This window comes from Apostichopus japonicus, chromosome 9, assembly GCF_037975245.1.
Source record: "Apostichopus japonicus isolate 1M-3 chromosome 9, ASM3797524v1, whole genome shotgun sequence".
NCBI lineage: Eukaryota > Metazoa > Echinodermata > Holothuroidea > Aspidochirotida > Stichopodidae > Apostichopus > Apostichopus japonicus.
In genome coordinates this window covers 1,682,052-1,695,431 of record NC_092569.1, presented here as the reverse complement: position 1 = coordinate 1,695,431, position 13,380 = coordinate 1,682,052, and the positions used below count along the sequence as shown (strand labels likewise).

Genomic DNA, 13,380 nt, shown 5'->3' with positions numbered 1-13,380 from the left:
TCTGGATTTTGTTCTTTATTGTGTCTTGTGTAAGAATTTATGTAGTAGAGACAAAGGACAACAACTTAACTATCTTCATTGCTTTTCAAATTGCCTTTCAAACATTCAATACCATGCCCAATGCCATTAATAATGCCCCTTGCCATGCCCAATGCCTTTAATAAACCCCTCAGATTCAAGTATATTACCACTGCTAAGTTTAATGATGCGTTCCCTTTCTCTTTTAACCCGACTTGATCCTATGAATGTCCTATAACATTAACTGTGATCATCAAATACCTTCATCATTACCGAGTATCTGTGATTTGATGTACATGCTGACAGAAACAAATATATAATACAAACACAATGTGAATGACATTTCAGGTGAACCTAATAACTTCTTTAATTATTCAATCTAATAATTTCTATGTATTTTTCATACAATAATCCATGGTATCAACAAGAATAAACAAACAGTTGAAGTATCCAATACATTTTTAGAAACTTCTAACATAAGGTGATCAGACGTCCCCAGATCGGGCCAGCATAGGTTTCATGTGTTATCACCATATTAAAAGCATGTCCCCGGATTTCATGTACGGTCCCCGCAGTATACACAAATTTTGAAAAGACCGTGTCATTTCAATTTTACTTGGCCTCCTCTGTTCGTAGAGACAGCTTGAATCTAGGCTAAGCTGTGATTGTTTAAAACTAAAAATGATGATTTGGTTTTAGTAGGCCGAATCAAAATCTATTTAGAACCTCTGCTAAACAGCAATGCAAAACATGTGGTTGCCATATTTGCATACTTCAATAGGTATTGTCCGTAGTTTTCTCAGGTACAGAAGCCAGGTTCCACCATGGTCCATTCATTGCAGTAAGGGCCTTAAAAGTACACCCAGGGTTTACTTTGGCCTAGCAAAATATTCTCATTCAGTTTTGCCCGGTTAAAAAGCAAGGCCAACTGGTTCTACCATGCCCCAGACATGGCAGTAAGTGTACTCAGTATCCCAGGGTGACTTTGGCCTTACAAAATATTGTCATTCATTTTTCTCCGGTTCAATAAGCCAGGCCAACTGGTTCCATCATGGCGCAGACATGGCATAGTAAGGGTTGTAAGTAACCCAGGGTGACTTCTTATCCTTATCCTCCTTTGATAGAAACAGAGATTTGTAAACGTTGCTCTTCTTTGCGTCAAATTCTGGCTTGCGTTCTCCCTGAGCGTCCCTTTTGGCGGCCAGAGGTTGCGGACCCTTGGAGACAGACGGGCCTTGCTGATGCTGTTCTACCTTTTTGGAAGATTTCTGAAATTTTGCTTGCAGTGACTTGCTCTCCACTGATTCAGATTTCTCGTCAACTCCATCAACGACCTTCTCGTCCAGTTTCCGCTTCTGAGATTTCTTCGCTTTCTGCAAAATGTGAAACAGAAGAAACGTGAATAGAAGAAACGTAAACGGATGAAATTAAAGAGCATCCATTTCGTTAACAAAGGTGTAGACCAAATTAATATGTATCTATCATGAAATTTATACCTAGAAAGAGATTTCAAGTTTTGTTCTTGTGGTTGATGTTGATGTGACGATGATGTTATTGTGGTTGATGTTGTTGTTGAAGATGTTGTCATTGCTGTATGTGAGCATTGTCACCATTCTCCAAAAAACATTTTTCCTTTTCAATGAACATCCTTGCACTTCTCGTTCTGTTCTTGACGAAAGGCGGGGTTGAGCAAAGGAATTTTTTGGCCCAAAATGGCACTCTTAGACCATTTCAGACTGCTTTGAGAACACATAGGTCAATTAAATATTTATCCCAATCTTTCTGTGTACCACAGGTTGAGAGAGATGGATACACAATGAGGAGGATGAGGATGGGGGGGGGGGTGGGAGGGACAGGAGAGGAGAACAGTGATGGGGTGTGGACATCATTTAGCGGTACCTACTTTCTCAGCCTTTGCCTTGGCTCTCTTGTCTAACATCTTGTTTCTCAGTAGACTAATGTCTGATTCCGTACCATTGATGACAATCTCATCACCGGGGATGTAAGGTCCCCCACACTGCAAGTGAAGTTAAAGATAAAGCTGTCAGTGATCAAATTCAAGAAAAAGAAACGACAATCATCAACTAGATAAGACCTTTATCAAATAAATGTAATTCTTCGTTGTCACTCTCACCAGCATCAAACTCTTACTGTATAATGTTCTCTTTTGTTTCAATTGACAATAAATCCCCCCCTGTCCAAATGGAGATGTTTTCAACTGATCTCTTCAAAATTGTTTTTAAATACATTCACCATATCAACAGAGCATGCCCACAATGTTTTTGACCCCTGACCTCTCTTACCTTATGACACACATCTGATTTGACTTCCTTGATAGCCTTCTCAGATACAACACACCCGCACGTCCACAGAAAGCAGAACCTGCAAAGAAACACCATTATTCATCATCATGAAAACCTTAAAAGGTGCATATACTCATGTCGTACCTGTAGTGTTTAGGCATCTTGAAATAGATGCGTGCACCCTCTATCTTGACAGTTTTACAGAAGACAAGTATGAGATTACAAGAGCAAAAGTTTAAATTTATGTGTCAGCATAAGTAGACTGTCTTACTGTCCCAGACAGACATTCAAAAGAAAAGCTTCAACGTCCACATTGTTCATTGAGCTATACTATAAAGTGCACAGACAAGCCCTGTCCTGTGATACCGGGGTGAACTAGGTAGACTGTCTGTGTCACTGTCTTACTGTTCCAGACAGACTTTCAAAAGAAAATGCTTCAACATCCACATTGTTTATTGAGCTATACTATAAAGAGCACAGACAAGCCCTGTCCTGTGATACCGGGGTGAACTAGGTAGACTGTCTGTGTCGCTGTCTTACTGTCCCAGACAGACTTTCAAAAGAAAATGCTTCAACATCCACATTGTTTATTGAGCTATACTATAAAGAGCACAGACAAGCCCTGTCCTGTGATACCGGGGTGAACTAGGTAGACTGTCTGTGTCACTGTCTTACTGTCCCAGACAGACTTTCAAAAGAAAATGCTTCAACATCCACATTGTTTATTGAGCTATACTATAAAGAGCACAGACCAGCCCTGTCCCGTCCATCATGTGAGGTTTTCATGACCCCATTGATGCGGCCAACTAAACATTATGATATATCCAGAGTAACAAGTAAGGAAGCTGCTAAAATACTTGCAGCTGGTTTTCATCATGCCAGAAATTTAGTCACTTTGGAAGATACCTCTGTCAACAAGACATGCACACCGCTGAGATGTTCTCATAAGATATGATACTGGGGTGAACTTAAAGATTTCATGGACCAGGGGCCACTCCCTATTGAAAAGTGGCCACTGGTTCCTGTGGTCGTCAATTGCTGTAAACAAAAAAGCATGTTTTTTCTAAAACAAACGGACAACTTTGATGTTTTTCCCGATACTGGGGGAATGTACCACCCTCCCCCTTACGTGCTCCATAGCCCCTGTCCTCCTACCTGTATCTTCCACTCATTTCAAGGCCAGTAACCGGACAGACGTACAAAGATGCTTGATTGTCACTGTATGCATCACCTTTATCATTACTTGGACCTCTGTAAGCAGGATTATCTGTCAGTTTCAGCTCCTTAAAGTCCTATAAGAGGTAAATGAAAAATGAGATTGCTCAAAATCTTTCATTGAAAGAATAATTGTTTAGTGATTTCAAAACTGCTCGATTGGTACATAATTTATATCATTTCTTTTATGTCAGAGAATAAATCAAACAACTGTATAATGACTTCATAAGTTCATAAAAGGGACAGAATATTTCTGCTATTATTTTCTCAGAAATGGCAGAAACTGAAAATGACGAAGAAATATCTGTATTCATTCATCTTTTATACAATCATTTCAGCTAATGTTGAGCAAATACATCTCCCTGTTGAATTGTGTCATACATCAAAACGATGTATGTCGCAATACCAAATGAAATTGAATTAAAAGTGTTTTTAGAAGCAATCAGAGTTGGTGGACAGTTAGCAATTGAAGGAGGGACACAAAACTGTTGTGAAGTTTTGAACCCATCATGGTGACAAAGATGTGGACAAGGGTACAATAGTCTGCACAGAGGGGCATGTCCCCCCTCCCCCTCCCTGTGCCCCAGCCAGGCTAATGAACCTGCTTGATTTGCTAAATTTGCTGCTCAAACTGATCCACCACACTTTCCTACGGGTTTCTGACCTTTTACATTAATTTTGTTAATGTTGATGACTAAGACATTTTCAGAGCTGAAAGTGTCATATAATGAGATATAGTTTTGAAGTAACACACAAATTTCTTGTTGTTCATTTATTCATGATTAGGTTTTATCTGCTTTTTGCATCATAAATATATAAAAGTAACACCTTATACCCTGCAAGGAGGGGGATACATAGTACACACAAAGTAGAGCGAGTATGAGGACCTGACATTTATTATATATACTTAAAAATTTAAAGTTATGTAGCGTAGAGTAGATATAACAGTACATGTTTGCATTTTATACTTTTTACCTTTAAACTTCTTAAGTGCTGGGCTGATTGGCAACTTCCTTTGTCTAATAGGAATTCTAACACCGCCTCTTTGTTGTACAACCTGCCAAACATAAAGAGAAAGAGATCATTCAGTTATCATGAATTTAAGTAATTATATATTCAATTTTTCTTTACTTTTCAATAAATATTGATTTTAAGGGAAATCAATCAGTATAAGCAATGAGGTTCCCTCAATATGATATTGACTATAAGAGTGAAATTTAGAATAATCAGAAGAGATCCACATGGAAGAAAATAACAAATATTGTCTTTAAAAGAATATTGCAGCCAAAGGGGTTTTCATATTGCTTCTAATCAAAACAAGACAAGAGCACACTACACCACTAAACATGTACACATCTGATTCACTGGTCCCAGTCATCTCCCTATAGTTTAGATATCATTTTTGCTTAATTATTTATTAATTAATTTTGGTTAATTAATAATCAATAATTAAAAGTTGTTTCCTTTCAACATTTAAATCAGAATGAATATGCTGTTTGCATTTTATCTTGGATAAAATATGAAAAATCTAAGAATGATTTTAAAAAGTAGCAGTTTAATGGAAACACTACATTGGAAAACCATGTGAAAAACTTGATAATTGGTAAACACATGTCATACACTTTAGATCTCCTACCACCAGGGAGGCCACCCTACCACCTCCTCTCCCCCATTAGGCTTATCTTACCTTCCTAATTCACATGAGACTATCGGCGGTCCCAACTTTTCCTGCGTGATTGCACAATGAAGCCATCTTGCTATTCTCTCCACGTGACGTTCTGCCTGAAGACATCAAAATGATTACAAAGAACTACATTAAATCAAGCTTTAAAGGATTCCACATACCACTGAAATGAAGCATATGAATGGAATATTGAGTCTGTAATTCAAAGGATAGAAATGTTTCTAAGCGGTCTACATAAAAGAGTCAAGGCTTACGTTGCCAAGACTATATAATTTAAATGCTTTTAGTCTGACATTAAATGGCCTACTTTAGTGGCTAACTCTAAGGGTTTGAAACTGCTGTTAATTCCAACAACTCTTCTTTAATTATAAAGCTATGTAACATGTCCCACACCACTATTTCGTTGGTATTAGCTAGCCTATAGCCGAGGCCTAGTAGTAATACTAATAATTAATATTACTAGTCAAACTGTAGTGTAGGCCTAGCGATAGGCCATAGGCAGGAACTGTCTTCTAGGCTACATAGGCTCACAGGCACTGGTAACGTTATGTAGGTGTATAGTATATAAACACGGAGTATATATACAATACACCTACATAACGTTACGAGTGCCTGTGCATAGGCTAGGCCTAACTGTTAAGTTCTTGATAAATGCAGAAAGTTTCAAAGTGAAAAACTTCATTACCTTTTCTGGCTTTCGCTTCGTTTTCACAAGGTCTTGCCTACCAGGAATGCTTCCTCCATCTCCACCCATGGTTGATTTACTCTTCACTTTCTTCGTAAATACTGCGTATTGCAAAACTCAGCGTACGGCGTTTTTAACAGAATGGCGTGACTAGATACGAAGTGCTACTAACGGCCTAAACATTAGGCCAAACTAGGATGTTGCTTTATCGCACATGTTATTGGGGAATGGGAAATGGTGGTGGTGGGAATAATTTAATGTCCAGTCTCAAAACTTATCTAAAATCTTTCGCAAATTGTTCCAATATGTACCTCACATACCTGCACTCTCCCGCGTTTTCATTTATCTTCAGACAAGTTGCCAAAAGATTCGAAGAGGTCCAAATCATTCCAGACAATCCGTGGAATACAAATCAGTTAAAGTTATAACTATTTGGTTAAGGCAAAAGGATTGCAAGAAAACAGTGAACTTCTTGGAGAAGTCTTGGTATGCGTGACCATTATATGAAAAATTCTAGCATATTTGGGACAACAGTGCTGACCTTTAAAAAGGGCAAAACTTTATACGTAGTTTTGGTTAAACATATTTTGCAAAGAGAGCAAGGGAAATGAGGGGACATGATTGAGGGAAAGTGGAGAATTTATCAATCTAAAACTTAAATTTTTAAATATAGATAACAAAAGATATAAATGTAAATTGAGTCAAAGAAATACAACAAGCTTCCTTCTTCAAGGGTTTAGTTTAATTTCATATTCACATATATATGTCATTAACATAACAATTAACGGCCAGTACATTCTCTTTATTCCCTTCTTACCAAAAATACCAAAAGAGACAAGACCATTACATGGAAGTGAATTTATTGCACAGAAATAAAAGTACTTTCATACTAAGGAATGAAAGTAAGACCTACTTTTGGTGATTAGGCATTGGCAGAAATGCTAAATAGTTAAATAATTTGTCATTTGGTTTTATATAGCAGATATGAATTTTTTTCTTAAGGATATTCCTGTAGCAGACAATGTAAGACTTATCTTAAAGAGAGAAATATTCTATACTATTAGTTAAAAAGAAGGGAAAAAAACATATCAATATCTTGTCCCTAATTCGAGATAAATAACCCTTCCTTGCTCCAGGAAAATGATCAAAATAGGTGATCTGCAATGTCATCACAAGTTTTTCTTTCAAAGAATTTACCTGTTCAACTCATCTTCTCAATTTATTATCGAAATGTGATACATTTAGAAAGCTTGCTATGCTTTTTATGTTCCCTGTATTCAGAATTTCACTGAAATGCAATTTTTTGTTTGTAGAACTATTCATTTTTCCTCTGTAGATAAATGATTGATATGTTTTAAAGATAATCTGAAAATCATTTTCAGTTCCATTGCCACGATGACATCATGCAATTGTAACGTTGCCAGATATATATTCCCCAAAGGTTACAAAATTTGACAAATTCATACCTTTGAAATACAAAATGCTATGAGGATGTGGTTTTTACCTGAAATTTCCATCAATATTTTTAAGCAATCAACTTCTTTCACAGGAATTTTTATATTTGATTAAATATTTGTTATTAGTTTACAAGACATGACACAAATTAAACTAATTACATGATGATGTGAAGGATAGGTCTAATGACAGGAAGATGGAAACAAATGTAGTTGGCAAGTCGCCATCACACACTATATATAACCCTCCACCCCCACACTTTCTTGAAAATAAAATTCCCATGACTTTTTTTCCATTACAAATTTAACAAATTCCAATACCTTTTTTTTCATAGAATACAAATGTCTTCTAAAATTGCCCAATTTTCAGGATGCAAAAAAAAAAACCAAGTCATTTAGGTCAAAACAATTCATGAAAATAATTCAATATTCCATGACTTTTTACATTTTTTACCCTTTTCTATGACTTTTCCAGGTCTGGCGATTGACTTTCCATGACTTTTCCATGACAGTTGAAAGCTTACCAACCTAACTTTTCAGGATCAACTATGTCTACTAAAGAATCTCAGCAAGCATATATGGGATTGAAAAATTATCCAACTGTTCACATGAGGTCGCTAGAAGAATCTGCTACTTTTAATAAAGTTAATGTAGGTAGAATTGTCATCTTGATATATCATAGTTTAAGACCAAAAGAAAAAAAAAGTAAATTTTCTACAGCTATTCTTGTTTTCAAGATATTCACCTTCAACATATGTTAAGTCCCTGGAAGCTCCTTTAAGGATACAATGATGAGGTTAACTCCTCAGTACAGCACAGGCCTAAATGTTGTTAAAGTTAATAAATTTGTTTGATAAAGTCTAACAACTCAAACCAAAAGGTGTTCTTTTAACTTTATATAAACAACAGAGTGTCTTTGGATGACATACAACACAATTTGTCCTTGACCAATTTGTACTACATTATAAACATGTCATTGGAGGCTATAAAAGTCTTATGTTTTCTGAATTGAGTTCTGCTTTGCATCCAAGGAATTGTCCTCAAGGTCTGTCTATTAGACTATAGAGACCAGTCACTTTAACTGATGACCCTCAGCAGCTGTTTATAGGTTCATTTCTCAAAAAATTAAACCGTGTTTACAGAATTACAACCTGGCAGTGTTTTGTACTGGTCTACAACATATCAAAATTAATCTGGTGGCTAATGCCATCCATTTCGATCACTAGAGATTAGAGGTAGATAGTAAGACTGTAAGAGTAGGACGAGGAATGTGAGGTGCGAAGGAAAGCAGAGGCAGCAGCATTTAAAGGGAGTGAAGACTCATGCAAAAAGAAACGTCTAATGCCGGTAATCTGACCTAGTTTCGAATGAGGTGTAACAGAAGTGTTAGACACCACCATACATCCCAGAAAATGCGCACACAGCTTGCTACCTTCGGTAATTAGACACTAGTGTACAGTCAGTATATACAGCTGCAGTCAATACCCACCGCACATTGTATAAACGATACATGTAGCGATGGACATCTCAGGTCCAGCTAAAGATAACAAGGTATCACGTTTTATTACTGTCTGCATTTTGTAGTGCGGTTTGGGGCGAGTCTTCAGTGCCTTTAAATGACTGAAGATTGATGGACAATAAACTGAAGTACACCAGAGTGTACTTCAACAACAGTTGTCTTCTTGCAACAACATGGTATACACCAGCGGCATAACAATATACTTGGGGGACTGTGAGGGGAGGTGATGGGGGGGCCATAAAGTGAGCAAGCTTAGGGGTCCTAAAGTGAGCAAGGTTACGGGCCCCTATGGCTCAAGGATTCAGCCTCTCTCAGCCCCATGGCATCATGCCACTAGTATACACACACAAGGTATAATGAAACAAGTAAATATGCTCCTGATCATGCACTGCATGCAGGATTCTCTTTTTGGCGCATTCTCAAAATGATTACAATAGCACACACAACAATACTGGCAAACACCTCAAGGCCTAAATGTCACTGCAGACTTCACATCCTTATAAGTAGATAGACTATAGTCAAATACGTTTCTTCAAACTATAAAAACTTTTTCCTTGACATAAATACTGTAGCCAAGTCCTGCCTTTCATATGTGATTAGTACTGGATAAAAAAATAAAAAAAATAAAACATGTTCTTTATTTTCTCTGAACTCAGTACTACATAATTACGATTCATTTTTGTTTTACTGTAATTAGTAAATCATCAATAACGAAGCCATGCCTTTCATATGTCATTAGTACTGCATAGAGAAGTTTGGCAATTTCCTTGTTATAAGTACGATAAAACCAACAAATGCCTGCCGTTTTATTGTAAATGAATCCATCATAAACAATTACAGTTGTACCCTTCGCTCCTTACTTACTATGTCACAACTATAAAGCAAGCCGTGTGTGGTCTCTGTAATTAGTACACAGTGCTTAATGAACTAGTGCTCTGTTTTTGTGATTAGAGCATCATAGACAACCAAGTTAATTGCTGGCACTGCTGTTTCCTTTTTTACACCTAGGGTTAAACTTCTGTGAAAAATTTAACCCCAGGAAATGGAAAAGATATTTACAATTTAATCATTAAAAATACCATTTCTTCCACCCTACCTTTTTCTTCTGTGGATATTCTTCACTATATCTAAATTTGTTAAGTGTTATCGCCTGCATTTATGAAATATTTTCAACACGATAGAATAGTAATGATCAGGATATATTTTTGATGCCATTGTAAAATTTACTTAGGGTGAGATAAAAGCACCAGAGACAATCAATTCTCACTCACCATCAGTGTCGCACCACAAGAGTCCCTGCTTTTGGGACATTAAGGTTCACCATGGCAACCAATGCTATGGCAACAGAGATACCCATTTGTTGTATTCGTATTTGTTGTTTAAAGATACCACGAAGGTGACAACAAACTTATCACGCGTCAAAAACGGTAAATAGGAATTGAATGCAATTTCAAAAGAATGCTGAGATTATGTTCCTCTTTAACATATCAGAAAGAAATTTTGACCTGGACTTTTCTTTTACGGAGATCAGGAGATGTAAAAAACTATGGGTTACAAACATACACACAAGGGATTATAATTGAATGCTGAAGCATTAGGGAATACATGACACATGTAAAATCGTACCAAGAGATCATAAGTTAACGTTTACAAACAAATAGAAAGATACCAGACCTCTTCAAACAGAATTACTTACCTCTTAAGGCCCGGTCACACTATACCGATTTTTTATCGGAATACTATCCGATTTTCCCAGAGGAATCGAAACAGCCTGTTTTCCGTTCGGGTCTTCTAGCCACAGTGATAAAGGACCTGATTTGCTATCTGTTGAGCCATTCCGATGTGGAATAGCCCTCTCCTAACTTTTGCTATTGACTCCGTTTCCTTTTATCGGATAGCTATCCGATTTCTCTTCCGATTTTTATCGTTTTTCGATGTGACGTCACTTCAGAATGTAGTCAGTTCTAGAACCCCTCAGATTTGAAGTAGGTATTCGAATATTCCACTGCATTCATTACATTCACTACCACAAACCTCACTCTTCGGCCTAAAATCGGAAAAATCGGACCGTATTCCGATAAAATATCGCTGTAGTGTGACCGGGCCTTAAACGAGGGATCATTTACTACAAGGCTATTTGCTATCCCTCAGACACAATGAATACGGCAGCTCGGGTTCATGCCACGACCATCTTTAATCTAAATTTACCATAAATAATTTAATTTTTTTAAATCGATATCGTTACCGAGGATATTAATCTATTGGATTTTATTCTTGATGCTCTTCTGTAGAATCTGTCTCTTCTTTAGATTCCGTCTTGAGGAAGAACAACGGGAACATTCCTAGAAGGCAGCCGAGAGCGATTCCGATACATCGACCCTGAAAGACAACGGGTCCGGAAAATTATGCATTTTTTCTTTGTACAATCATCAGAATCAGATGTACTAATATGTTGTTGACTATGATGAGCATTTAACATGCATGATATTAACCATTCTCATGTTATAAATTTATAAAGTGTTTTTTAAGGTATAAAAAAAATTCTACTATAAACTAAATGATATTAAATTTTACTTGACAAAACCTAAAAACAAGACATTAATTACGTGGCAGAGGTTTTCTGTCGTAATTATTAATTTAGATTGGTAGCTTTGAAAGCATTTTTTGAGTTAAATTGGTATTTCATCATAAATTTGATTGAAACCTGTCAGTCAAGGAATAAATTTAGCCCAAATCTTCAACTTTGAGCAAGGCATCATCATAAAAGAAGTTGCTTTCATTCGGTCACCAAATTTCTTGCAAGTTTAACAAATTGATCAAAACAAGACATCCTCCTAAGTATTGTCACCAAATTAAAGTTATATTAAATGGAAAAACATGAAAGTTGGGAATGATATCTGGTTACATGGAAGGTACTCTGGCTTCTCACTGGTAGCCTCCCTTGGCCACCCCTACTCCCCTTGCCTCCCTACCATCCAGTTATGTAATGGCTGCTATATAGGGATCACCTCTAACCAACGGCTAAAAACATATAACATTGACTGACTAAGGACTCGTGCAGAACATGTACCCCTGAGGTCAATGGCTTAAATCCTGTCTAACCAAAAATTTCTTTCAACATTCCACACAAAAAAATCCTACAATTTTATTCTTTGTTCATACAGAGGTTTTTCAATATTTAGTATTTAATCCATTTTTCAGTATTTAGTATTAAATCCATGCAAAAATGTGCATTGAATTGAATTGCTAAGTGTTTTGAAATTAACTCACAATAATGTGGAATATTTATTTCACACAATTCAATTAAATATCTAGTCCCTTTAGAAAGACTCACCAAGGCTGAGGCAATTTTAGATCCTCTCATATCGTACTGTTCCAAACTGAGGTTAGGAGAAGGAATACCGAACTTGGCAGCGAAAGCTTCGACATATCCAGCAAGACTAGAAAAAGAATAAACAGAAAAGAAAGTGAGGGAAGAGTTGTGGTCCGACTGAACCCCCCCCCCCCCAAACAGAAAAGATATTGAGGGAGGGGTTGTGGTCCTACTGAACCCCACCCCCAAACAGAAAAGAAATTGAGGGAGGGGTTATGGTCCTACTGAACCCCCCCCAAACAGAACAGAAATTGAGGAAGGGGTTGTGGTCCTACTGACCCCCCCCCCCACCCAGAATGTCCAAGGACAATCATATGGATAATGTCCAAATTTCTCTAAATAGCAATTTCTCAAGATAAAGCACTTTCAATTTTTTTCACACATTGACCTCTGCTGACCCCTACCAAACATATCAGGGAATAAGTTAGTGTTTACATTTTGAATGATAATTGTCCCATCCCTTTAAAATAAAAAATTCCGTTAAAAAAATACTGTAAACACTGTTTTGTGTACAAGACTGCCGTACATCTTTTGGATTTGCTTAGCAATTCAGGTATATTTGAATAGTAACTTGTGTTGCCATACCAGATAAGTGATTCGCTGCACACTACACCAAAAGAAGCAATTTACATGTTATAGTAGTTTCATCAACCATCTCAACCAGTGGAGGATAATTGAGCTTAAATCAGATTTAATGAGGAGAATGTAAAAAAATTAAGAAAAATATCAATAAACATATCAGGCGACAATAATAAAAGTACGAGCGACTAAATAAAATATAAGACAAGAATACTAGAGTATACTTACACCAAACTAATTAAAGACGACACCAGGAATTAATGAATATTCATATCACAACAGCTGACTTTGACACTAGGCATTAATGAATATTCATACCACAACAGCTGACTTTGACACTAGGCATTAATGAATATTCATACCACAACAGCTGACTTTTACAACAGGCATTAATGAATATTCCAGGGTTCGTACACTTTTTTCACAACAAAATTCAAGCACTTTTCAAGCACTTTTCAAGCACCAAATTTATGTTTTCAAGCACATGCTTATCATTAACAATATAGACATTCTGTGAGACAGAGGCATAAAACATCTAATGCAGTGTGTA

At 36.7% G+C, this 13,380-nt stretch overlaps 2 protein-coding genes across 3 annotated transcripts in view; both read right to left on the bottom strand.

The window, feature by feature from the left end:
- On the bottom strand, nucleotides 1–6,214 carry LOC139974147 (replication termination factor 2-like). Its single transcript, XM_071981091.1, has 7 exons — nucleotides 5,906–6,214; nucleotides 5,224–5,318; nucleotides 4,512–4,593; nucleotides 3,477–3,613; nucleotides 2,322–2,400; nucleotides 1,922–2,035; nucleotides 1–1,391 (listed from the first exon to the last, which is right to left on the bottom strand). Exons 1-7 carry the CDS (start codon nucleotides 5,972–5,974, stop codon nucleotides 1,068–1,070), a joined length of 900 nt encoding a protein of 299 aa, XP_071837192.1. The 5' UTR covers nucleotides 5,975–6,214; the 3' UTR covers nucleotides 1–1,067.
- A 415-nt stretch (nucleotides 6,215–6,629) lies between these two features.
- The window catches only part of LOC139974144 (transmembrane protein 65-like), a 31,554-nt gene continuing 24,803 nt past the window's right edge, over nucleotides 6,630–13,380 (bottom strand). For both annotated transcript variants that reach the window (XM_071981084.1, XM_071981083.1), the window contains exons 6-7: nucleotides 12,213–12,318; nucleotides 6,630–11,257 (exon numbers count right to left, since the gene is read on the bottom strand). In XM_071981084.1, the coding sequence (XP_071837185.1) occupies nucleotides 11,147–11,257; nucleotides 12,213–12,318 (217 nt within the window). In that variant the 3' untranslated portion in view covers nucleotides 6,630–11,146. The remainder of the gene's footprint in view (nucleotides 11,258–12,212; nucleotides 12,319–13,380) is intronic.